The sequence below is a fragment of the Lepidochelys olivacea genome, assembly GCF_965140295.1.
Source record: "Lepidochelys olivacea isolate rLepOli2 genome assembly, chromosome: 1".
NCBI lineage: Eukaryota > Metazoa > Chordata > Testudines > Cheloniidae > Lepidochelys > Lepidochelys olivacea.
The window spans coordinates 124765662-124791810 of record NC_140411.1 but is presented as its reverse complement, the minus strand read 5'-3'; the positions used below and the strand labels follow the sequence as shown (position 1 = coordinate 124791810).

The 26149-nt window shown below is 42.0% G+C and overlaps 1 protein-coding gene across 3 annotated transcripts; it reads right to left on the bottom strand.

The window, feature by feature from the left end:
- Positions 1 to 2090: 2090 nt before the first annotated feature.
- On the bottom strand, positions 2091 to 25119 carry NIPA2 (NIPA magnesium transporter 2). 3 transcript variants are annotated; one of them, XM_084623591.1, is made up of 7 exons: positions 24964 to 25106; positions 22899 to 22982; positions 10778 to 11001; positions 8432 to 8488; positions 7111 to 7201; positions 5739 to 5899; positions 2091 to 4611 (listed from the first exon to the last, which is right to left on the bottom strand). In XM_084623591.1, the coding sequence occupies exons 3-7, from the start codon at positions 10956 to 10958 to the stop codon at positions 3974 to 3976; spliced, it is 1128 nt and encodes a 375-aa protein (XP_084479717.1). In that variant the 5' UTR covers positions 10959 to 11001; positions 22899 to 22982; positions 24964 to 25106; the 3' UTR covers positions 2091 to 3973. The 3 variants fall into 3 exon arrangements, with proteins under 3 accessions (XP_084479717.1, XP_084479718.1, XP_084479716.1); XM_084623592.1 differs by lacking the exon at positions 22899 to 22982 and adding an exon at positions 15080 to 15170 and having other exon boundaries at positions 24964 to 25105; XM_084623590.1 differs by lacking the exon at positions 22899 to 22982 and having other exon boundaries at positions 2092 to 4611; positions 24964 to 25119.
- Between the last annotated feature and the right edge of the window lie 1030 nt (positions 25120 to 26149).

Sequence of the window (26149 nt, the reverse complement as noted above, 5' to 3'; positions counted from 1 at the left end):
AATAGAATTTGGTTTATTCCTCTCTGCCCTATTGAGCCCTGAACACTACAAAATTACTTCAGTGTAATTACATCACTGAGGGGTGTGACTAATCCACACTGCCTGAGCGACATAGTTACACTGACCTAAGCACTGCTGTAGACAACGCTATGTTGGCCAGAGAGCTTCTCCTGCTGACAGCTACTGCCTCTCACAGAGGTGGAGTTATTACACCAACAGGAGTGCGCTCTCCTTGCTAATATAGCTCTCTGTTGGCTTAAAGTGTCTTCACCAGAAGTGCTATAGTGGCACAGCTTAGCTGCTGTACATTTGTAGGGTAGACATGCCCTGAGACTTACAGGCAAATAAAACACTATAAATATCTGTAAAGTGCAGTACACATTCTTGAGTCATAGCAAGTGGGGGTTGTAAGGCTTCATTAGTGTTTGATAAGCAAAGGGAGAGCCTTGGGTGAAGGATATAATAAATGCACTTTTAGCAGCTAATCAAGCAAAGGACCCTAGCACAATAACTGACCCTTACAGGCGTTACCACTATTCAAAGCATGTACAAAAGCCTACATTAGCAGGTTAACATGTCAGGCATCCCAATGTGTTAGTGATTCCGTATGGCCTTTAACTACACATTAAACTGTAAGTAGGAAACAGGGATACAGTCAATAACTAAAACCCTACCCAGCCAAGGGGGTGACAAAGTGCATTTTGGTGGGTATTTTTAACTAACTGAATGTACCCTCATTCATTAATACTCCTCATGTAAATAAGCAATATTTCAACATTTGTCAAACATTTCAACTCAGCTACAATTGGAAAAAACGTTATCTTGGTTTAGGGCTTGTCCAGCAATGCTCATGGTTTAAAGGGATTACTACAGGCATTTGATTATGCTACCTTTTTTCCAGGAATGTAATAGGCTCAAAACAATCTACTTTTCAACTGTCATACTTGTAGACACAGTTTTGGTCTGTAAAGTAAGTTTGCATTTAAGCTACTTTGAATGAGAGTTATTTAGCAGTACTTGATCTTGTTTTCCTCCTCATCAGAAGTGTCCTACTTGATAGCACTATTAATATTTAAGTGATTGTCAACAAGTTATTTACAAGGGGCCAAGAGACACACAGAGGCGAAACAGGGACATGCTGCATTCTGGATCAGAGTTAAAGTTGTGGAGTAACTTTGTAGAACAAAAACATTTCATAACAAAGTATACATGGACTCAAGCATTGATATTGCTTATGTTGGGGGATGTGTGTTCCTTGTACTCAGAGGCTTTGTGTCTTATTGGAGCCATCCCTGAATTCTTAGGGAGTCCATGGTGCTTCCCCAAAAGATTAGAACTATTTTTCTGACAAAGTTTGTTTCATCTTTATCACCTGCCCCCTAAAACTACAGTAATGCACTCTCCTTGGAGAAGGTCTTGAAAGTGACTATCAATCAGGAGTGAAAGTAATTTACATTTCTTACCAGTACAGTCCAATTGCAAGCAACCCACCTCTCCTACATACTTCATGGATCCCTCCCATTACATGACTTATAGAAAATAAAGCAGCTGCTACTACTACCTCCTATACGGTCTATAATAAAACTTTAATATTGGAATAAGCCTGAAAAAGTGAACACTCACTGTCACATTTTTCTCCTTGCTCTCCCTCCTCTTCTAACTAGGGGGCTCTGCGGGCTGCCCCCCCCCCCAAAAGCACTCAGCAGGGGGACTGGCTGAGGGAGAAGCCTGCCACTGCATAAGAACAGTTTAAACGCAGCTGTTTCCTATGGTTCAGACCATGGGATTAGGGGCCATTTCTGACATCTTTGTTAATTTCACTCACAGTTGTTGGGGGGAGGGGGTGCATGACCAACACAGGGGCAGTTCTTTTCTGATCCCTGGATGAGGCAATCTCCAATAGTATAATACACAAAAATACAATCAAAATCAGGAACCATTTCCAAGTTCAGATCAATCCCATTCCCTCCCCAGCAGAGGATCATGGACTGTGATGCATGTAGAGCCTCTTTGAAATGTTACTCTTTAAAAAAAAATAAAAAATTAGAGAACATCGAGAGAAGATGTTTCAGGTTTATTTTAGGCAAAGCAGTTTTGCTAAAGCAACTAAAGATTCACAGGGAAAGCAAATAGCACAATAGACAAAACCACAAAGGGAGGGGAGGGGAAAACTGGATATTCAAGGAAATTATTGTGCCTTCTTTGAAAGAAATAGTAATGTTCATTCCACCCTCTTTATATATTTCATTAAACACCTGAAATGTCCTTAGGACATAGGGCCAGATCTCTCTTTGTTTTGACAAAACTTTCTCTAAGCATCTTGTATATTTCATGAAGGTTATTCTAGTTGTCCTTCATTCACCCCTGCCTTCCCCTACTACTAGCCACCCATAGGTGTGCTTCCTGCACCCTTTTATGTGTGTGGAAGGGAGATTACACAATCCTTGATATCTGACTTCCTTGGAACTAAGGAGGGGCTAGGGAAAACAGGGCACTGGCAGGCATGGTGCATTGTAGCCCCCTGCCTTTTTTTTTTTTTTTTTGGCAAAAACCAGCGCCAGCCAGGGGGAGGGGGCAAGGGGCAGCGCTTCACCATGCCTGCCAGTGCCCTGCTTTCTCTAGACTCTCCCTCCATACTGACTTACTTTCACCTCTGGTGGCTATCACTAAAATCAGTGAATGATCTGGACACCAGTTACCTGAGAGATGACCGCATCTTACCTGTGATTCACTGCAGTAGTTAAGATTATCTGAGCTATTCTTGCTCACTGTTGGAAGTGACCTTCCCAAGATTGCAGCAGGACTTTTGAATTGGATGGTTCTCACTTTTGGGAACTGACTGCCACTGACTGAGAAATGATATAAAGTGCATTCAAACACTGATTTGCCCTGTATAATTCCCCCACCACCACCACCACCACATACATTTAACCTACTACTACTAGTAGTAACTTTGCATTTCTACAAATAAAATAAAGCTTCCCACAGCTGCAATTCTACACAGAAGTGTAACATAGCAGTAGTTAAAAACCTACAAATGGTCTTGGAAGGGAAACTCCTAACTGTCTAGGGTTTTATTTGTTTCTCAAGAAATGACATCCAGCAAGCATTAAACTGTTGCTGACAGAGTAAAAACCCACTACAAGACAGTGAGTTACATTTGTTAGGGAAGAGAGAATACAGGTCTGACAATTAAGAAAAATTTCATTATCAGCGTCTAAATGATAGATATCCTTTTTAGTTAGTACTTACCTTTTACATCCTACCTAACTTGATATTAAATTGATCTTGAAGACTTGCTAGGTTGTATAATTTCCTTTCCCTCTGAAGTATGTTCAAACAATTTAAAAACTCTTTAAATCAGTTTAAATAAAAACAAACTATTCTGAACATACCCTTCCTGAGTCTTTACTGTTTCAAGTTTACTAATACCTCAGTAGTAGTAGTAATCAGTTAAACTAGTTTAGTTGACACTTCCCACAAGTGCTGTAATTAGCTACTTTAGTGACATCTACTGTAAGTTGCTCCCTACGCATTTCAGGTTAATAGTCTTACACTTCCATATGCTGAAACAGACACGGTGAATATTCATTTTGCAAAAGATTCAGGTTCATGTCAATGTGCTTACCACCAATGCAAAATTAAAGCAATTTATTTTTGATATAGTTAAAATTGTCATTAGTGCAATAAGTCTTTAAAATGGAAAATTCAAATTCAAAATATTTACAAGTTTACACAGATAACTTAAGAGCAACAAAAACAAACCATCTACTGAGGTCATTTCAGAGTGTCGTCTTAAAGTAAAATAAGGCAAATTAAAACTCCATCACTATTCTTGGTCCAAATTAATCAAACCTAAAAATTAACGATTGTCTGTACATGTTGTTCAAGTACATCATCTGCTTCCAAACGCAAACTCAGACATTTTACAGCCAAAAAAAAAAAGGGTTACAGAATTGTTCTTAACACATTTTCAGAATGCTGCCAGACTTCCATTTCTCCTGGAGGGGACACTCTCATTGGAGTGTATTTCACCTACACAGGTTGAGCTTTCTTCGTCATGATTAAAGCATTCATATGTGGTTGGCAGAGTGCCATTGATTGCTCTGTCATCTTTCCGCAAGGAGACAGGCAGATTTGCTAGAGTGAAATTTACATCTTTAAAGGCATGCAATAAGAAGATTCCCACAATGATCGTGAGAAAACCACTGAAGGTACCAATAATGTCAGCAGCAGACATGTGTTGCCACTCCTTGAAAAGGATAGCAGAACAAGTTAAAACAGATGTTGTAAAGAATACATAATATATTGGAGTCACTATGGAAGTGTTGAATATATCCAGAGCTCTGTTTAAATAGTTGATCTGTGTGCTCACACAGATTATAAGACTTAACAGCAGAATCCAGGACAAAGGATGTTTTAGCACAGGTTTTCCTGCAATAAGTTCCTTGATAGTGATGCCCAAGCCTTTCACACAGGAGACTGACAATGCTCCAATTACAGAGCAGATTGTTATGTACACAAGAATGTTGGTCTGTCCATGGCGAGGTCCTACCACAAATATCAATATTAAGGACACAATGATGACAAGTGTTGCAAAAACCACAAAACCTGCAATAGGGGAGAAAAAAATCACTTATTTATATACAGTACACAAGAGCATCCTGTTAGGTACCAAGAAACATAGTGCATATTTTAAGGTCAACAAGTCAAGGCTGATTTCTCCCCTTCATTTTATTAATTACATGTTCAAATGATGATTTTTCTTCTACAAGTCTTCCAAAATGGAGGCTACAACAAATCTTATGACAACTGATGAGCTGGCTAAAATAAGCATGGAACTACGATTGCTGGCATGCCTGCAATTCCAAACTCTACTTCTCTCCCAGGTTCTGAAATGAAGAATATGGCGCTAGAAAGCCAGCCTCCCTTTTACCGCAATCCTTGGATTATTAAAAAGCACAGAACCAGGGGTATGGAGAGCCCATAGGGTGTAGGCATATATCTGAATGCTGTCTGATTTGTTTTGATTTGGGTGCTTCACTCAGCAACAGGAATTTTAAGCCACCAATCGGACATGCTGATAATGCCCTCGAATAAGTCATATCACCCCTCAGTTTCATCTGTAAAATGGAGCTTTACCTTCTTTGTAAAGTGCTTTGAGATCTACAGGTATCAACTGCTATACAAGAGGTAGGTATAGCATTTTTATTAGAATATAATGTGAAACATAGACGACACTCTGACCTAAATTTTAGCTACTAGTCCTAATGGTAGCCCTCTGATACTGTAAATTTTCCCCACAGTCTATGCTTCATTTTTAAAGATAGGCTCAAAATTACCTTAAACAGATGACATTTCTTTGCAGAAAATGTAACAAGGGGAAAATAGCTGTCTGCTTCTTAGGTTAACATATTAAACTGCTAATTTATTATTCTTTCAGAACATACTTTTACTTGGACAAAAATTGACCTCATTGTTTAATCCTGACATTCTGTACAAAATAAATTCACTGGTATCCTTCAAAGCTCCTGCTAAGTCTATTGTAGAATTCAAACCCATATTTTATTTACAGATGTAGAAACACAGAGGTGGTCTTTAACTTTTTGGTACTAGAAATTTGCAACAGTTGCAACTGTAAATGAACCACAGTCCTTTTAGCAAAGTAGGTTAAACATACTTACCTTCCTACATTAGCTACCCTGCTACCTACAGACAAACTTGACATTTTCTCTCACCTGGATCTCCTAGCTTGTGGGACATTTCATTCAAAGTTTCTACCTCCTCTTCTTGTGGAGCATGAATGACCATCACAGTTGACCCTAATATACTCAACAAACATCCAATTTTTCCATGCAGATTAAGTTTTTCCTTTAAAAAATAGGACGAAAGAATGGCACTGAAAGGAAAAAACACATTGACAGATTATGAATCAGGAGATATTTAATTAATTTGCCCACAGCAGACATAAAAAAACAGTAGTGTCAAAGTTCAGAAAACACTTTCCTCTCAGTAATTAAGAGCTGGTAAGGTTCCAAATAAACAAAGAGGGCAAACAATTTGAATACAGAATTTAGTACATACTGCCTTACTATGCAGATAAAAGCTCTACAACTCCCTTGTTTCAATATCTAATACAGTGCACAGCATCTAGTCATCTGCACCATTATTCATGTCCATACATTTCTATTAGACTAAATCCACTAATTAAATATATTAAGCGTAATTATAATAGTCTATATTAACATGTCTGCTATGCACTAGACTATTTGTAAAAGTCTAGCGGCCCAAAAGTTGTTTTAAATTATGCTGCCTCCTCAAAATTGCTAGGGAGAATGTTATACATCAGTGGCTCCCAAACTTGTTCCGCCGCTTGTGCAGGGAAAGCCCCTGGTGGGCCAGGCCGGTTTGTTTACCTGCCGCATCCGCAGGTTTGGCTGATCGCAGCTCCCAGTGGCCGAGGTTCGCTGCTCCAGGCCAATGGGAGCTGCTGGAAGCAGCGGCCAGTACATCCCTCAGCCCGCGCCGCTTCCCGCAGCCCCCACTGGCCTGGAGCAGCGAACCACGGCCACTGGGAGCCACAATTGGCCGAACCTGCGGATGCGGTAGGTAAACAAACTGGCCTGGCCCGCCAGGGGCTTTCCCTGCACAAGCGGCGAACAAGTTTGGGAACCACTGTTATACATCATCCTCTCTATAAAATCCCTCTCCAAGATGATGTGGTGTACTGGTGCAAAATCCTTGAATCTCTAAAGACAAGTAAGATCCTGACTTTGATCAGGAATGAAAATTAGTTTATTAGTCTTGTCTTCCTTTTATTTGTGCACATCATAACTGGCTTTCAACCTCAAGCGATGCAGAAGACAGGAATAGCAGGGTGTTGCAAGTCAAAGTACACTGCTAGAGCTGTGCAAGGGAGCTTGTAGAGTGCCGACTCATATTATGCCTGCGTTAAGTCAGTGCTACCCCTTCCATTTTTATGAGTCCTAAGTTTAGTCAGAGTTAAGCAGAAAGCCATATTTAACAACTCAAAATAAGTGATAGAAATTTCTAAATACGTACTTCACTTCTACCTCTCTGAAATAGTGCTTCTTTCTAAACAGTTCTTACCTTACAAGAACACTGAGAGCTCCCAATGGAGTCACTAATGTAGCTGGTGCAAATGCATAAGCAGCAAAGTTAGCTACTTCACCAGCTCCCACTGCAGAATAAAAAAAGAATTAGGAAATCTTAACACATGTAAGAGACACCTCTGAAACTGAACAAGTGTTCCCACAGAGAAGAAATTCAGCTAAAATGTTCAGCTGACATGGAAGTTTAATATAAGCAGAACTCAAAGCTAGCAGCTAGATATTCCATATAACAAAAATAAATCTCACCTGTAATTTAGGCTAACCCATTTTTATTTAACAGCCTCTGCATTTCCACATCCTACTAACTCAGGTCATTTAACTCTCACATAAGCAAAATAATCTGCAATTCTATCTTCTATGAAGCAGTATATAAACTACAATGATTCAAGTTAAACGCACATAGTCACACTGTTTAAGTCCAAAGTTTAGGAGATGTGTAAAAAGATTTAACAAAACCAAAGAGAAGGAGAGAGAGGAGGTTTCAAAATATTTTAAAGTAACTTTTTCAATGAATGGTTTTGTATTGGCTAGGGCTCTTACAGAAGGGCCACATACACCCAGGAGGCAGGGATAAAGGAAACAGTCAAAGCCCTGCCACCTGGGCTGTTCTCCCCCCCCGCCCCAATCTCTCACAGGGAGGAAGCCCAGGCTCACGACCCTTTTCCCCCTCCCCAATCCCTCACTTGGAGGCAGCAGAGCTCCAGCTGTCAGCCCTGGGTTGCTGCAGCAATGCAAAAGTAAGGGTGGCAATGGGGTGCTAAGTCTCTGCTGTGAAAAGTGATATTGATGAATATCACTTTTCATATTACCACCCTTACTTCTACGCTGCTACAGGTGCAATGCTGCCTTCAGAGCTGGGCACCTGGCAAGCAGCTGCTGCTCTCCGCTCTGCATTCAGAGCTGGGCAGCGGAATATGTACCGGGAAGACACACAGAAAGGGGATCAAATAAGTTTAAGAACCACTGGTCTAGTTTAACTGCCCAATCTTAGTGAAGTGAAAAATTAAAATACATAAATGGTAAAAATTAAAAAGGGGTCAAATTCTCTGCTGATCAAGAAAAACTACTGAAAAAATTCACTGGAGATGTATCTTTTTACACCCAAGAATCTTATTTTTATTTTTATTTTAATTACAAAGATATTACTAATAATACAATTTATTTTTTAAAATATGGATTTTTATCTCAGTGTACCGAGGTATACACTATTTCTAGCTTTGGTTATTGTGCATTCAATAATTTTTTTGAACATTTTGATATTTAAAATTTTTTAACACTGCTTATTTTTTGATATTTACTTGACAGAAGTCCAGCCCACCACAGCCACTCTTTAAGATATGCATGACCGCCTTGACCTGGAATTGGAAGAATGAGCAATTAATCAGCAATACATAGGGGCAAGCATCGATCACTTATGATTGACAGTTCTATTTAAAAAAAAAGAAAAGAAAGAATTGTTTTCAGCCCATGTTATAAACAAACACCTGCACAATTTGATGCATAATCAGAGGCTAGGGTTGAAGTCAAAATATTTTCAACCTCTTAAAACGTGCAGATATTCCTGTGTAATTCACTTTAAAGATTAGTGGCATATATATATATATATTTCTTTGGGACTAGAAATGGCATTACAGACCACATAATATTTGCCTATTCTGAGGTAATGTTCTAGATTCATAACAATGTTAAAACACAAATTAAAGAAAAGGGGATTTAACAGAGTCCCTATTCTTACAGTTAACCTAAATAGTTCCATGGTTTGTAATCCCAGTTGACTAATCATGTTCTTCCTTTTATACAGTAAATTAGGAGGATATCCATAGGAAGATACACCTTTATCTGGGGGAAATAGTCAATCGTGTAATCTAAGGAGCGTATGTGTATACATTAATGTACACACTTTAAGCCACGCACCACCACGGTATTCAGGTGAACTTCAAAGAAAATGGCCATACAATGTTTGCCCCCCCAAACTGAGAGCACACGTTCTGTGTTCACTCATACCACCACCAACTTCTCTGGAATCACCAGAGATGGAAGATTCTAATCCATACACACACAATTAACCTTTTAGTTTCTTTGATACACCGCAACTGTTTCAGTGTGGTCACTTAACTGGGTGCAATAGCACAGACCACTTTCACACTGATACAATTGGTCAACAGAGGGCAATTGGTGTAGAAAGGCAACAGTCAATCCAACATCATCTTGCATATTTCTAGCCGTTTTCTATCTATCTCAGCTCTTATGTTGTGCCCGTCACTCTAGTATCTCAACACCCAATGCACGGTTACCCCGCTACTACTTCAAGTCTTCACCATATTTATCAAGTGCACAGTCAGCTGTACCAAAAATCCAAAAAGTTCACAAATATCAGTTGGATGGAAGCAATGCAATATTACCAGTTATTAGAGTTATTTGCCTTTGTTTTTGATGAAGTATATTAACTGCTATTAAATTGTCAATATAACCAATTCTTTTAGACTACATACACAACACCTAATAAGAATTAAGTAAAATAACCTTATGTTTTTGTGCTACAGTAAAATATTTACCCAAACCACACAACCATCTAAGATTCTGGAATGTCATCTTCCTGAACATTCCCTTCCTGAACATGCCCTTCCCCCCTCCCTTTTTTTTATTTAATTAAACTTAAGCATTTCTGACATCATTAAAGTCTTCAGGAGACAGTTTAGTTTTAGAAAATGAAAGCTGTGATGTATTCTGATCCAATACTTTGACACAATTACACTATTTATTATGAGCCCATCCATTTCGGCAATCAGGATCGATCGTATTGGTTCCCAAATCATTTTCAAGTACAATTCAAGGTGCAGTTTAGACCTACAAAGCCCTGATTTGGGTCCTACGTATCTTAGAAATTGCCTCTTTCATCTCTATCTCCATAGAGGAGATCATCTGAGACAGTCAAACTGACAGTTCCTAGGTTTGTTAACTTGGAGGCAAGCACTCTCATTGTAGGGGCCGGTTTCAGAGTAACAGCCGTGTTAGTCTGTCTTTGCAAAAAGAAAAGGAGTACTTGTGGCACCTTAGAGACTAACCAATTTATTTGAGCATGAGCTTTCGTGAGCTACAGCTCAAGAAGTGAGCTGTAGCTCACGAAAGCTCATGCTCAAATAAATTGGTTAGTCTCTAAGGTGCCACAAGTACTCCTTTTCTTATTGTAGGGGCCCTGACTCTGGAATTCATTCCCCTCCACATCCTCCAACAGGCCAGTATGTTGATCTTCCAATTACACTGTGAAGATCATCTCTTTAAACAGGCTTTTTCCTGGGGGGGGGGGGAAAGGGGGATGTAACCAGGTTTACTCTTAACTGACGTGTTTTTGATTAATATATGCAAATGTATAGTTTGTTTTGGAAATGTACTTAGACGGCACAAACTGAATATATTACAGAAAGGGATTTCACCTTTTACTATACCTAATAACAAACTAGAAATAATGCAGAGTCCAGTGAAAATACAGAAGCTGAATATTTTAGGTCTAGAAGTTTCATCTCTCAATAAGGAACCAAAGTAAATCAATACACACAAAAAATCAGAGTGAAAATTCAGTAGCCATTCACAAAGCATTAAAATAAAATTAAAAACAGGCAAAAGTTCTCAAATGCATACTATACCTGCTCTCATGGAGCCCTTCCTGGCCAGCCGGAGGAGACCTTTCTTTTTTAGGATGAAACTCCCTCCAATGAAAATGCTGGAGCTCATAGCCAACACGAGACCAATATAGAAATCATATTTTCCTCCACTCTGGATCATTTCGTAAGCTACTGAAGTGTTCAAAACCGTCACATCGATCATGGAACAGAAGAGCTGCTGTTACTGGAGACAGGATGATGCAATACTGAAACCCAAACAAGTGCATATTATCACAACAGGATTTCATACAAATAAATCACACATCTATTTTCTTATGGGAAAACACTGTCTGCAGCCAACAAAGATGGCAACGTGGCTGGGCCTGCCCCAAAGAACCTGAACTCTAAAGGCAGATAACAAAAATCAGACAATACACTGGATGAAGGTGCATACTTGAGGCAGGGGTGAAATAGGACAGATTAAACTGATTAAAGGTTTTGAGGAAGTTCAGAAGAGCATCTGGCACTCCAGATGAGAGTTCACACTACAAGAAGCAACAAGGAATGATGCTTGAAGACAAACGTAAGCAGATCCATGTATTTTCAAACATATAGTGTGTGTTTTTTCTTCATATTCACACAGTTCCATTCCATATAACACACACAAAATACCGCTATTTATGTTAAAATTAATTTACAATCTAGGTTTGAGTTAAGACAGTCACAGCATCCCAATAGCCATATAAGATTACTGGAACAATGGAAGAAGAAAGGTTACAAAGGATTGTTCAAATCATATGGTAGTTCAGTTAGCACAGACTCTTTTTCAGGATGCATAAAAATAGTGCCTTTAAGGAATAACATAGCAGAAACTGCAATAACCACCAGTAATCTTCTGTTTACCAGTAGTCTTTGTAAGGGTTGTTTTTCTCAGTACAAGTATAACAAAGCATCCCTGATGCTTAGCTACAATGGCAATGAAAGAGTTTACTATGGAAAAGCCTTCATTCAGACTATTGGAGTCTCAAGCCTAGTTATGTGGAGAACCGCAGCAAAGGCCCAGAGAAAGTGTCAATAAACAAGAACTTTTAGAGCAGGACTCAAAATCTTCAATAATGCACTCGTGTTTCTGGCAAGACATGACAATTGTCTATTTGCTCTAAATTATATTACTTTTCTGATACATGGTGCAATAAAGATATTGGAGTTTCTTTCTGAGACATTAGATTTTGGATTTTTAAGACATGTGCATAAGCAGTCTTAAAACACTGAAATGTTCTGCTTAATTATATTTCGAGGTGGTTTACTAATTTCTGCCAAGTATGAAAGGGAATGAAGATTCCTCTCATTTCCACTTTTAAGTTGCAAAGAATCTTTTTAAAACAGCTGACCAGTAGAGAGCACTACCCTGATATACTGCCAAAAAAAAAAAAACACAACCCTGGATAAAAACAGCATCAAGTTTCTATATACTGGAACTGTAGAGGGAAGAGGTCAACAACATGTTGAAACTTACAGGAATATATGAAATTTTCATAATATTCCTGGTTCACATATGTAATACATGTTCCAGGTATAAAAGAAACTAGCAAAAAGTGCAAGCCAATTTAGCATATATATGACCCCAAAGGACGGTAATAAAATATTTCTACTTCAATGTGTATTGCCAAGCTGAATTCAGAGTCTGTGCAGACATTGTAAAACCATACCACAACCTACTGCTATTTCCCAAATGTGCAGGAGGTGTGAGGGGGTGCTAAGGTGCTGGTGTATCAAGGCCCCAACACTGGTACCTTGGCTGAGGACACACCATGCTGTGAGGAGCCCCTGACGCACTAGTATCTTGGCATTCACACCAAGCTCTTATCCACAGCAGGTCATATGGACAGCCCCGGACCCCCACTCAAATACCATCACCCCACAATCCTGACTGCCCCCTTGATTCACATGACACACCTTAAAGGAAATGAGGGATATGAATGAGTAAGCAAGACTATGGTTCTCCCTCCCCCACTATGCTCCCTTAACTCCTCTAGTATATTAGGTTTTTAAACATCGATATATATCAGTGTTTCAAGGTTGAATATGGTAAGGCAGTAGGTGGGCATGCTCAGAGAATGTTCTGAGATGGCGCAATGGGTGGGGAAGGGGCTGACAGAAGCAGTGCTGTGTAGGATAGTGAAATATGGGGGCAATCCAGGTTGTGCATGGAAAAGTGGAATGAAGGGAAAACAGGACTCAGTCAAGGAGTATGATGGAGTGCAGCTCTGAGGTACGCCAGGATGGGAAGGGGGTCACAGGAGACATTCAATCACTGCAGGGAGAGCATGCAAAAGAGAATACACACTAATGATTAATTTTCAGTGTTTCTACTCATTAAAAAATTGGGAAATTCCCAGACAAGACCTCTCTGACTTTGCTCGACTGTCTAGCCCATGAATGCAAAACTGTAAGAGAAATCAGTTTAGCTTGGCATAGCACCCCAATCCTCCACCCCTACCATAACCCCCTCCCACAAAAAAAAATCACCCCGACCCACACTGAGCTAATATTCCTATGCTTGTCTGCCTGCTGGCAGCTTTTGAGGGAAGGTTAGGGTAAGACTTCTGAAAGCAGGGTCCCTTCCATTCCCTGTTGGGAGAATTATGTTTGGTCAATGTTTTCCATTTTAGAAATCTGACAGATATTCATACTGAGCAGCAGCAGATTTCCAATCCAGCAATCTCTACAAAGTGGATGCGACAAACTGACAGTGCTCCTAGTATTCTACTATACCCTAAATAAACTTTATGAAATTAAGTTAAATCTTACTGAATTAGTGTTAATACCTTTGAGGTACATTGTCTTAAAAGTGCAATTGTGCATGTGTTATTTGGGCATTGTATGTACCTTTTCAGTAGGGAGGGGGATGCTCATATACTTTCCTCCTTTATAAGCTTTTTGAAACCACTCCGCCCCTCCCACCCCCAAGAGGTTCACAACCACTTCAAACTGGATTTTCTAGGGAATGACAAAGGAAGGGGTTTTGGATAAATAGCCTGTTTTTAAACTGGCTCAGTGCCTTCTTCCTGATCCACCAAACAGACAGAGGGCCCCAACCCTTAGCAAAGGACTGGAAGGAGTGGCCCCATAAAACTGTGTTTGTTCTAAGCTGAAGCTGTGATAAACTTGTCACCACAAAGGAAACTTTGTGGATGTGGTAATGAAGGTCTGCTCTTGCCAGAGCTCATGCTAGGGTGGGGGATTATCTGGCAAGCTTATTCACACACATGTAGGTTCTTTTATTCTTTCAATGTTTTCTCTGGAATCACTTTTACCTTAAGAATAAAATAGGGTTGCATAGGAAGTGCTGGGTGGTATCTTATAACTGTAGCAATTACACCTGCTAACCATCTCCAAAGAAAAAGCAAGCAGCTGTTACTGTGCAATCTGTCTATGGTGGGAACAGCACAGTGAAGGCAGGGAACAGTTCAGCTTAGAAATACCCTGATCTGAAGAGAGAGAAATACGTCTCCACCCAGAAAGGCAACAACAGGGGAGCTGCAAGGCTGAGAGTGGGTGCCCCTGCTGGACCACTGAAGTGGACATACAGCTGCAATCACTCTGAACTGTGACAGTGTTTATGAATAATGACTACACTCCCTAAAACTTGGCTATGTCATTCATTTCATTAGTCTCTAGTAAACAATTCACAAATTAGAGATTTTAAATAAAGCTATGGTGCCGCTGCACCCCCCTTCCCCCAACATATAATCAGAACACAAATATTTTTGAATCCTCAGTCAAGTGCTTAGTTGTGGAAGGCTTAATTTTTAATAGAACAGACCAAGGAAAGACAAAAGGTATTCAAATAATTCTAACTAGAGGAGGTTATCTTATATGGCTCAATCTAAAAATTGATTAAGAGCAACTGAAAAGTCAGTTTATTTGCTGCAAGTCCATTCAGACGCGAAATTAATTTTTTTTATTGGAAATAACCTAGTGTGCTGTCCAATCTTCATAGATGCACCCACATAGTTCAAGCACCACTCTATTTTCTTAACATGCAATAGTGCTTCAGCAAATACCAGTATAACAACAACTTTCAACACAGCTGTTTCCTGCTCAAATATCTGTTGGGTTGGGAAAACAGCAGGAGTAACTGTTCCATTCACAAAATATACCCATTGTATTGGCAATGCTCAGAATAACATCAGGTGAGCAGTTTACAAAATACAAAAGAAATAAACACTTTCCTTAGACAAAAATAGTTTTACTGCATACAAAAGAAGATTTTATCACGAGAAATCCAATCCCAGTGACTTGTACTAGGGGTATCGCTTGTTTATTGAGTCGTTGACTTACCTGTTTATAGCATAACAGAGCCTTTGTAATACTCTTGATAGAGCTCAGAATCTGTTTTGACTTTCTTCTAAACGAACTTGCATTCTTCCATCTTTTATAAATAAATATAAAAATGAATACATTTAAAGACTAGCGTTTATGCAAATCCTTGATGCTATAAACAAAGGACAGTACAAGTCTTTAAGGGCAAAATGAGATGCAATCCCCTGGTGAAGAAAGGCTCATTTCATGAAGTGGAGTGAAGAAAGATAGTCCTAAATGGCTGTCTCCCACTTCTCGATCTCAGCTGAGAGGAAGCGAGGAATAAGGTCAGAACAAGCCATATACCCCTTAAAGGCAAAGGCCAGGATTACATTAGAAACTACCAGCACAGCAACATCAGGTACGGGTATGATTTTTTATGATATTTTTATGTCAGCAAAACCCTCCTTGCACAGATCACGTTACACTGGCGTAAAAGAGCTTTTGCTAGCATAGCTATTGGTGAGATGGTATATAAACTATATCAGCAAAGGCACTTTTTTTTGCCAGTATAAGCTTCATCAATACTAGGGGCAAGATTACACTTAAAACACTGTCGCTGTAGCGCTTTAATGAAGATGCTCTAAACCAATGGGAGAGAGCTTTCCCTTTGGCACAGTTAATCCACCTCCTCGAGAAGTGGTAGCTATGTTGGCAGGAGAAGCTCTCCCACCTCATAGCGCTGTCTACACTAGGGATTAGGTCGGTATAACTATGTTGCTCACAGGTGTGGATTTTTCACACCTGAGCGACATAGTTATACCAATGTGTCTGTAGTGTAGACCTGACCTAGGAGGGTTTTGCCAGTATAGCTACAGCAACAAAGCTTTTAAATACAGACTAGGCCAAACTCATTTTCTCCACACCTTCTTTTTTAGAAGGGGATAGGACAGAGGTGGGCAAACTATGGCCCACGGGACCCTCCTGCCCAGGCCCTGAGATCCTGGCCCTGGAGGCTAGCCCTGGCTCCTCCCTCGCAGCCTCAGCTCATTGCACCGCCTGCGCAATACTCTGGGCGGCGGGGCAGCGAGCTCCTGGGGCAGCGCAGCTGCAGAGCCCAGCCTGAACCGGTGCTTTGTGCTGCGTGGCTGGCTCCAGCCAGGCGGCGCCAGCCACTGGTGCTCCAGGCAGTGTGGTAAGGGGGTGGAGGGGTTGAATAGAGGGCAGTCTTAAGTCTTTTACTGAGGCAATTTTAAGGGTTGCAATTCTGTAACAGAAAAGCTTCAAAAACAGACTTCAGCAAGAAACTGCTGAGCTTGAATTAATATGCCAACTAGATACCATTAACTTGAGTTTGAATAGAGACTGGGAGTGGCTGAGTCATTACACACATTGAATCTATTTCCCCATGTTGAGTATCCTCACACCTTCTTGTCAACTGTCTAAATGGGCCATCTTGATTATCACTACAAAAGTTTTTTCTCCTGCTGATAATAGCTCATCTTAATTAATTAGTCTCTGACAGTTTATATGGCAAGTTCCACCTTCTCTGTATGAATATATTCTTAATATGTTCCATTCTATGCATCCGATGAAGTGGGCTGTAGCCCACGAAAGCTTAAAAAATAAATTTGAATAATCTCTAAGGTGCCACAAGTACTCCTGTTCTTTTTGCAAATTTTTTTGGGCATAAGCTTTCGTGGGATAGAACCCACTTCATCAGTTGCAAGGAGTGGAAAATACAGGAGCAGGTATAAATACATGAAAAGATCTGAATTGTCTTACCAAATATGAGGTTAGTCTAACGAGACAATTCAAATGACAGCAGGATACCAAGGGAGGAAAAATAACCTTTGAAGCGGTAATGAGAGTGGCCCATTTCAGACAGCACTGTGACTGGTTCTCACTTGAGCTAGGCTAACTTGTGAGAAGTACCTCACTGTAGATAAACTCTGCAGTGAAGACATATGATGTGAAAGGCAATATTTCAGCTAGACAGTTAAATCTTTGAAAAACTCTGACTATCCTGAAGATTTTTTCTCTCTCAGTGGACCATCTCCCAGAAGGCGGAAAATGAAATGGTTTTGCCAACTTCTCTTTGCATATTTGTCTTCAAAAAACTGCTTGGGAAAGCTGGGGAGCGGATTTAATAAGTATATCAAGATGGACAAAGGAGAAGTCTCCCTGTAGACAGCAGTATGATGCTAGCAGGTGGAGAGGTCAGAAAGAGGGGATTGTTTTCAAGGAATGTAAGCTATTCACTTTTCCTTTTTCCTCTGTAACTACACAAATAGTTTAGCTTATTCAAAATGAGAGTCTAGATACATTAAGGAAACCAATATTTTTGTTTCAACTTCATTTTCATTCTGTTTTTAATGAATCTTGGTTTTACTAAGATGACTGTTCATGGGTAATTTCATGCAGCATCCCCAGAACCTCAAAGGAGAAGAGTAGAGAGCATCTGGAAACTACACCTCTCTCAGCCTTGATGAAGGGGCACCGACAAAGCTGTCTTCTCTCAGTGACTTGTGCTACCATTATGCTGAACACAAGGGGAGAAGCCAGAAGACCATGGAGAAGATATTGCTTTGGTCACAAATGGTGTAAATTTGCTAAGTGTTCTCTTACTAAGTGCACGGCCCAATTCAACAGGAAATTACCTCACTCTCACAAAGCTGGCCGCAGCTCAACTGTGGAAAGTCAGCTTGCCACTGAACCCATAAAAGTTGTGACTCAGGGATCAGTTTACTTCTGTAGAATAAGAGCTTGGAACCACAGCCATCCACACATAACAGAATATATACTGCCCTTAGGGAAGCATCTACTCATAGCCTGTCCATTGTGGAAAACTGTGAAGTAGGAAAGAGCACCAATCAGCCGCTTGAAAGGAAACTCATTTGTCTTCAAAATATAATACAGGACTAGGCCACACCTGACAACGTAAGCCGTGAGAAAGCTCTTTGCTTTCCAAGTTGTTGTTCTCTATGTGCCAGTGGAGTAGCAAAGTGATATTTTCAAGAGACTTTTATCAATTTCACATTCCTGTTTCAATGTGAGCAAAGTGACTAAGTGACATTTACAGTAATGGTTCAATTTCACATTCCCACTCCATTAGGCCGTAGCAGCAAGCATCCAAATAGCAAAAAAAAGGTGATTTTCAAACTAAACCAAGTTTTTATTAAGTGGAGCCGATACTGATTAAAATACGTAAGTTTGTGAGAACAATGTGCACAGTGTAGCACTTGAAATATATGCAAAGAAGGTGGAAAAAATAAAATACAATGTAACCTTTCACCTTGTGCATGTTTACCTACAGCTATGACCATAAAAGTTTCCTTTTTTAAGCAATGAAAAGAGGAAGTGGCCTTACCTGGTAAAAGTTTACGTGTTCAGAAAGAGATGAAGGGGCTGGTCTACACTGAAAAGTTACGTCAGCCTAGCTATGGCTCTGAGGGTGTGAAAAATCCACACTCCTTAGAGATGTGGTTAAGCCGATGTAAGTGTAGGCAGCGCTAAGTTGACAGAAGAATTCTTTTGTCGACGTAGCTACCACCTGTTGGGGAGGTGGATTACTTATGCCAACAGCAGAATTCCTCCCATCATCATAGGCAATACCTACGCTGAAGCGCTGCAGCAGCACCACTGTAGCATCTTAAGTCTAGAAATACCAGCTAAAATCAATTGTGACTAAAACGTTCTAAACATTCAACACTAAACGAAGGTGGTATTTCATGAAGCAAGTTAGCTAGTCTTTTTTGCATTTAAAATGAAGCAGTTGTAAGTCTAATACCAAGAGGGTCCTAACTTAGCCAAAATAACGAGTTTTATACCGTTTGCAAATGGAACACTGCTCATGGAGATGACTGTACTCTTTCCATTTGTGAGCAGAATGAACTGTTCCAACTTACCCTGTTTTGCCACTGAAAGTAAACAAAGCCACATTAATCACTGGACAGGGTCTCCTTTATTCTAAAATAATCCATGCTGAAAATACTAGATGTTATAAGAGTTGTGACATAGCTCTAGCATACAAAGAAGCTGTTAAACTGTCAAATATTATTACTTTTGAGGCCAAATCTACATTGAAGAACTTTACAGTATAGGAATACCAGTATACTATACGGACAAAGCCAAAGCACTTAGTGTAGATGCAGCTATGCTGGCAAAGCTGTTCTTTGCACCAATATAGTAAAACCACCCCACAAAAGTGAAACAAGCCACACACCTGTAAAAGCAGAGTTTTGACCGTATAACTTTGTCTACACTGGCGCTTCTGCTGGCACAGCCATGTCTGTCAAAGGATCACATCTCACTGACACAGCTATGCCAGCATAAGTCTGTAGTGTAGACCTGGCCTGAGCTACATCACTGTAGTGTAGATACTTAAGAAGATTTTCTGTTGCTGTAGTAAATCCATGCCATGAAGAGGCTGTAGCTAGGTTGATGGAAGAATTCTTCCAGCAACCTAGCAGCATTTACATTGTGAGGTAGGCCAACCTAACTACACTGCACAGGACATGACATTTTTCACAGCCCTGACCAACATAGCTAGGAGGACCAAAGTTTTAGGTATAGTTTCCTGTATAGGTACAGTCCCGAGAATGAAAAGAATTTAGTCCTCATAACATTATCTGAGTATGTGGATGTTACCATTCTGATTCATTTGAAGATATACTGATTTTTGTTTTCACAAATTTAGCAGAAATAAAACAGTTAAAAAATGCGAAGAGATTTGATTTTTAGAAGATTTCAATTTTAAGTTTCTGAAGTATTAATAAATTTAAAATAATTTTAAATAAATATTAGGTGGCACTACCTAAGAAAATGGTCATAAAGATTGTGACATTTATTGAGTCAGATCCACTCAATAAATAAGTAGCAAGTACAAGATGTATGCACCACATGTACCACTTCAGCCTTTGAAAGAGATTGTAAGTGAGATTTAAGCAGCACATATGCCTGTGTCTGACCTTCTGACAAAAACAAATTTCGTTCTTTCTACCTATTGAATCACTATTCAATTTTTAATTTCAAAATTGGACTGTGTTCTTACAGATCTCTTACCTTTTCGACGTACTATAGATACTTCTTCACATGCCACTTACCCTCCATTTTTCTAGTCAAATGGACCACACTGAAAGAAAACGGAAGCTAACCCAAGATCTTACACTGACACTATTCTTTTTAAAAGTACCATGCTGAAGTGTCAATTTACTGAGCAATAAAATGTCTTGAAATTTATTGATTCTTCCAGTGTTGAACTCCTTATATAAAACTCTTAACTTAATTACATTAAAATATTGCTAAAATAACTGTTATGGTTAAGGAGTCCAAGATTTAAGAATTGTGAGTAAATGGATCCTCCTCAGCTGCAAAATCAAGGAATGCTTTCAGAATCAAGACCCTTTTAAAATGGATTAAGAAAGTTCACACCTATCTCTTTCAGCATGACTACAGATTTCGGAAAGAAGCCAAGTACCAGTTTTAAAACAGAATTTTGAAGACCTTTCCTGTGGATTTCTGTAGACTATTTCAGAAAATAATCCTGCATGCTTTATTCACAGATTTCAATTTTCCTAGGTAATAATAAAGACTAAAATCTAAGATTTTCATTCAGAAGCCATGATATTTAAATTCAATAAGAGTGCATTCTGAAAAATCTGCCAATACTAGGAAGTTTATCCTAAGGACCAAACTACCCTAAAAGTGTTTGTAATGTTACCTGGACCTCCTCAACTCTTGCCATGTCTCCAAGACAATTTTTATTAGTTTGACATTGAAGAGCAGTATTGATATTTCACTTAGCTCACCCACAGAGGGGAAAGAGAAAATCTGTTGACACTTTTCATCATTTGCTTTTGTTTTCCGTTATGTAGCAGCAAAATGAAGCAAACCTACCACACTGCAACATATGGGGAGGAAAGGAATAACGGGTCAAATATACTATAGGTACTACTTCATCCTATTTAGCAAGTCTCTGTCAGTCTACATATTTGCATTTTTAAAATATTTTGCAGTATGGAAACATGACTTTTTTTAAAAAGATCCTTAGGTGAGAATAATAAGAAATATACCCCTCTTTACTATTGTCACTTTACACGGTAAATTAAGCATTTCAGTGAGAATATAGTTTTGACACTGGAAGCCTTTACTTTAATTTATACAATAAATTATATAAATAAAATCTCTATGAAAATAACCAACAAAAACATCAAACAAATATTCTCAATATACGTATGTTAGAATGTTAACAGTAAAAGTACTATTAAGTTAAAGCCATCCCCCCAAGTTTAAGCATCTTTTGTCCATTCATGCCACTTCTCTTCTTTAGTGTCAGGTACAGGTACCTCTAAAGAAGGGCAGCTGCAGCATAGCATAAAACCAACAAAGACCACAAACAGCAGTTGATACAAGAGTGAATGAACTTAAAAGTCAAGTACCATTTTCAAGATGGTGAGATGTATGCAGAATGGTATGTATGAAGAGAGTATGTAAAAACTACTCTGGAAAAAAGTAATGCCACCTTAAATTTTCTGGTTAAAATACAATTCTCCAAATTTATCAAAGCAATTATATAGTCACAAGAGACCTATACAAAAGCATGTTAGCCATAAAATTCAATTGTGCATATACTATCCACCTATTATGTCAGGTAACTAAACTAAAAAGTGATTAAAATATAATGGTGATGTAATGAAGCATTATTACAGAGACACTGAAAGCAACAGCTGTGTTAAAATTGGATTCTAAATATACCTATTAGTGTAAACACCTTTAAGTAGATCTTTCTCACTTCTTAAAACAATTGCCTAGCAGTTTAAGTTTTTATTAACAAAAAGTTAAAGCTGCAGCTGACGTGCTTTTGAAACCCCCCACATCTCAAATGGAGCAGGAAGGGCCCATGTCCCGGGGGAGGGTGGCTGCAGGGTGACCTCCAACCTCTGTGCAGCCAATCGCCTGTGCTCCCTACTGCCATGTTGGAGCCTCCATATTTATTTATTGACAAATAAAATTTGCAGAATTTTAAAATAGTGTGTGCAGAATTTTTATTTTTTTGGTGCAGAACTCCCTCAGGAGTAGCAGGTGAAGTAACTAACCAGGGTTACCAGCCTCACACGAGGTGTGGGCAGGCAGGCTCAGCCTGGCAGGACTTAAGTGTGGAGGGATCCAGGAGTGAGGAGAGAGGGTTCTATGTGGATCAATCTGGGTGTGGGTGGCTCAGGAGGGGATCTAGATGCACAGGGGCTCTAGGACTCTGCAGAGGGGGGTCCAGGTGAAGGTGGTTGGGACTCAACAGGGGGTTCTGGGTGTAGGAAGATGGGGCTCAGGAGGATGGCTCCAGGTGCTGGAGGAGTGGGGCTTGATGGGGTTGGGGTCCGGGTGCAGCAGGTTGGGGCGGTCCGGGCGGAGGTGGTTGTGGAGTAGTCCAGGTGCATAGGCGATGGTGCTCATCAGTGTGTGGGCTTGAGTGTCTGGGGTGGGGTTTGGTTGGGGGAGCTGGATACACAGAAGTTGGGTGGACAGGGGAGTAGCTCCCTATACAGTGACCCCTCCCCCTGCAGTTGAAGAGCAATGGAGGCAGGAAGTGGGTGGGAGAGGGGAGATACAGAGGTTTCTGGGAGTGGGTCTGACCCAGACCCAGACCCAGCCGTTCTGTGCAGGGCAAGTGCACTCCTTCCTCCACCCCAGGTGGGACTAGCCACTGAGTCCAGTGCAGAATGGGAGCCACCGGTCAGGGTGGGGCTGGGGCTCGGTGGGGCTCTGGATGCAGGGGGTGAGGCTTGATGGGGTACAGATATAGGGGGTCCGCAGCCCCAGCCAGAGCATCCCCAGCCCTGCACTGCCTGCAGTGACTTACCTCTCCACTGGCTGCACCCGAAACGACTTGCCCATGCTGTTGGGTACGGGAGCATGACTGCTCTGGCAGCTTCTCTTTGCTTCCCTGTCAGAAAGTAATTTTTCTTCAGGGAAGCACAGAAATCTGCATGGGACATGCATTCTGTGCATACGCAGTGGCGCAGAAAACACTCCAAGTTTTGTGGCTTGGCTACTACAGTAGCGTTAGAAATATTCAACGCCACAGGAATTTACAAAAAAATCTGAGAACGCTACATTTTACACAGTAGCTATTTAGAAAAGAACAGAGATAATAGGTTATGGCAGTGTTTGTAATGAGAAAAAGTAGAAATTCAGGCGACTAGTTTAAGGATGTCTTTTTGTCTACTAATAAGCTAGTCAGAGCAGGTCTGACATCTTCCTATACATCTGTGTAGTACCTAGCACACTGGCTGCATTGTCTCTAGGAAAAAAAGGTGTGTTAACTTGGGTGAGTTAACATATACAAACTAAAGCCTTCATGTACATATAAAACATTTGGATAAATGGTTTCAGACAATGAAAGGAAATGACAAAATATAAACCAGGTGTTCTCAAAATGGGGGTTGGGACCCCTCAGGGGTTGGGAGATTATTACATGGGGGTTGCAAGCTGTCAGTCTCCACCCTAAACCCCGCTTTGCATCCAGCATTTATAATGGTGTTAAATATATTTAAAAAGTGTTTTTAAATTTATAAGGGGGGGGGGGAGCTGGCCACACTCAGAGGCTTCCTATGTGAAAGATAAGCTATTACCAGCAGGAGAGTGAGTTTGTGTAGTATGGGGGTGGGGCGTGAGAAAACCTGGATCTGTGCTGGAAATGGCCCAACTTGATGATCACTTTAGATAAGCTATTACCAGCAGGACAGTGGGGTGGGAGGAGGTATTGTTTCATGATCTCTGTGTGTATATAATGTCTTCTGCAGTTTCCACGGTATGCATTCGATGAAGTGAGCTGTAGCTCACGAAAGCTCATGCTCAAATAAATTGGTTAGTCTCTAAGGTGCCACAAGTACTCCTTTTCTTTATGTGAAAGGGAGTCACCAGTACAAAAGTTTGAGAACCACTGGTATAAACGGACCTGGAAAAGGCTTTAGGATAATGCCTGGGGGGCGAGAAGAGGAAATGGAAGCAGAAGCGGTGCGCAATGGAAAGCGCAATCTAGCAGTAAACGGCGAGTCTCCGGAGCGCAGTGAAGTTTAGGAAACTGCTTCCCGAAGTGCAAGAAGAGGGCTCGGGTGTAACGACCAGCCTGTAACGTGCCAGTTCAGCTGCCACCAGGACCGGTATCCAGAAAGAGCCGCGCGTGCCGCCGCGAGCGCGCCCCGAGGAGACCCTCTCGGGGCGCCCGTTCCGATGCCAGGGGAACCGGCGCTGAAGGCAGCGGCACCGGCGAGACCCCCCGGGGCGGGGTGGGGGGGTGAGAATCTCTTCCACGCTGGCGGCTTTTCCCCCTAAAAAGTTCCCACAGCTGCTGCCAGCGGGCTCCGCGCCAGCGGCTCCCGAGCGCGGACGCGTTGCGCTGCTCACGGCGGCTGCCGCCAGGGCCCGGCCTGAGACGCGGGCGCTGTGCTGGGCTGGGCGGCGGGGAGGTTACGCGCCAGTAGCCAGACCGCCCGGGCGCGCTCGCCGCCGCCGCCGCCAGCGGGGGCCGGCCCAGCAACGGCGGGAGGCCCGCGGGGCGGCTCGGCGCAGGCGCGGCCCGAAAGCGGCGGCGCGCGCGCGCGTCTGTCATCGGAACAGCGGCTCCGGGTCGCTCGGTACCCGCCGTAAGAGCGCGCGCGTGGCGGGAGGGGGGAGAGGCAGGGAGTGTGCAGACTGGGAGGCCCCAGGCTAGGGCGCCCTGCGTCACGTGCCGCCGCCCCGCCCATCGGTTATCGGAGGAGGCGGGGCGGGTCGGGTTCGGGAACCAGCCTCGTTCCCAGGGGAGGACATGAACTACCAGCCCCCGCCTCTTCCCCCGCAACGAGTCGCCGCGCGCGCGAGGCCCCGCCCAGGGGGCCGGAGGAGGGCGCAGCCCCCACCCCGGCCGCGAGTCCCGCGCTCACCTGCGGCGGCTCCTCACATCCCCGCCGAGGGGCGGCCCTGGCCCGGCGCGGGAGGAGGGGAGGTGGGGCTGGTCCCTGCGCGCTCCGCTGCCATGGAGAACCCGGCGCCGACTCGCGACTCACTCTTCCGGCCCGGGCCGTCACAGCCGGCGGAAGGGGTGGGGCCAGCGCGGGGACGAGACAGCGGTGGCCCCGCCCCAGGAGCCCCAACCACGTGACCACTCACGTGTGCGCGCCCGCCGCAGCCGGCTGGAGCCCAGGGTCCGCGCTGCGTGGGGCCCGGGCGCCGAGGCGGGAGAGACGGGGGGATGGCTTAGGGGACCCGCTGCGGCAGGTGGGAGCCAGAAAGCGCTTTCCAGCCGCGCCCGGGGCGGAAGAATTGCTCTGTGCAAGCTTGTCTCTGTCCCCGACTGCGGTGGGGACGATAAAAGACACCACCTGCCTCTCCCACCGTGTCGCAGGACGGGGCAGGTCCTGATCTGCTGTCAGTGCCGGGAACCAGAGCTGGGGGTACGAGCTCGCCTCCTCCAGCAAACATTAATGCTACCATGAACTGGACAGAAAGGAGCACAAGGTGAGGAGGCGAGTTATTGGATTGAGGGTACCTGTTCCTTTCCTAAAAGAAAAGGAGGACTAGTGGCACCTTAGAGACTAACCAGTTTATTTGAGCATAAGCTTTTGTGAGCTGAGAAGCTTATGCTCAGATAAATTGGTTAGTCTCTGAGGTGCCACAAGTCCTCCTTTTCTTTTTGCGAATACAGACTAACACGGCTGTTACTCTGAAACCTGTTCCTTTCCTGACCAGCTCACACCAACCGTAGTTTTTATTTGTTTAAGCAACACAGATAGGCAAATTAGTTATCCCCAAACCCTCTCCCTCCCAGGCACAGTCCCCAAATAGTTATCCAGGTCAGCCGCAGCCTCCTTTTTCTAAAAGTTAACATAAAACCTGACAGACAGCAGTGAAAGATTTAAAATCTTTAAGGGAAAAAATGGGTTATGCGATGGGATAAATTGCATTGTCCTTTACTTTTCAAATAACTGAGAGAGAGGCTGTTAAATATTTTCTGTAACTTATCTTCCCTTTTCCCACTTTTTTTCCTTACTACTTTATACTTTGGTCAAAATATATTTTCCCTTATGCACTACAAGTACTGTTTTTGCTTTAATGTCTTGGGTATATTTT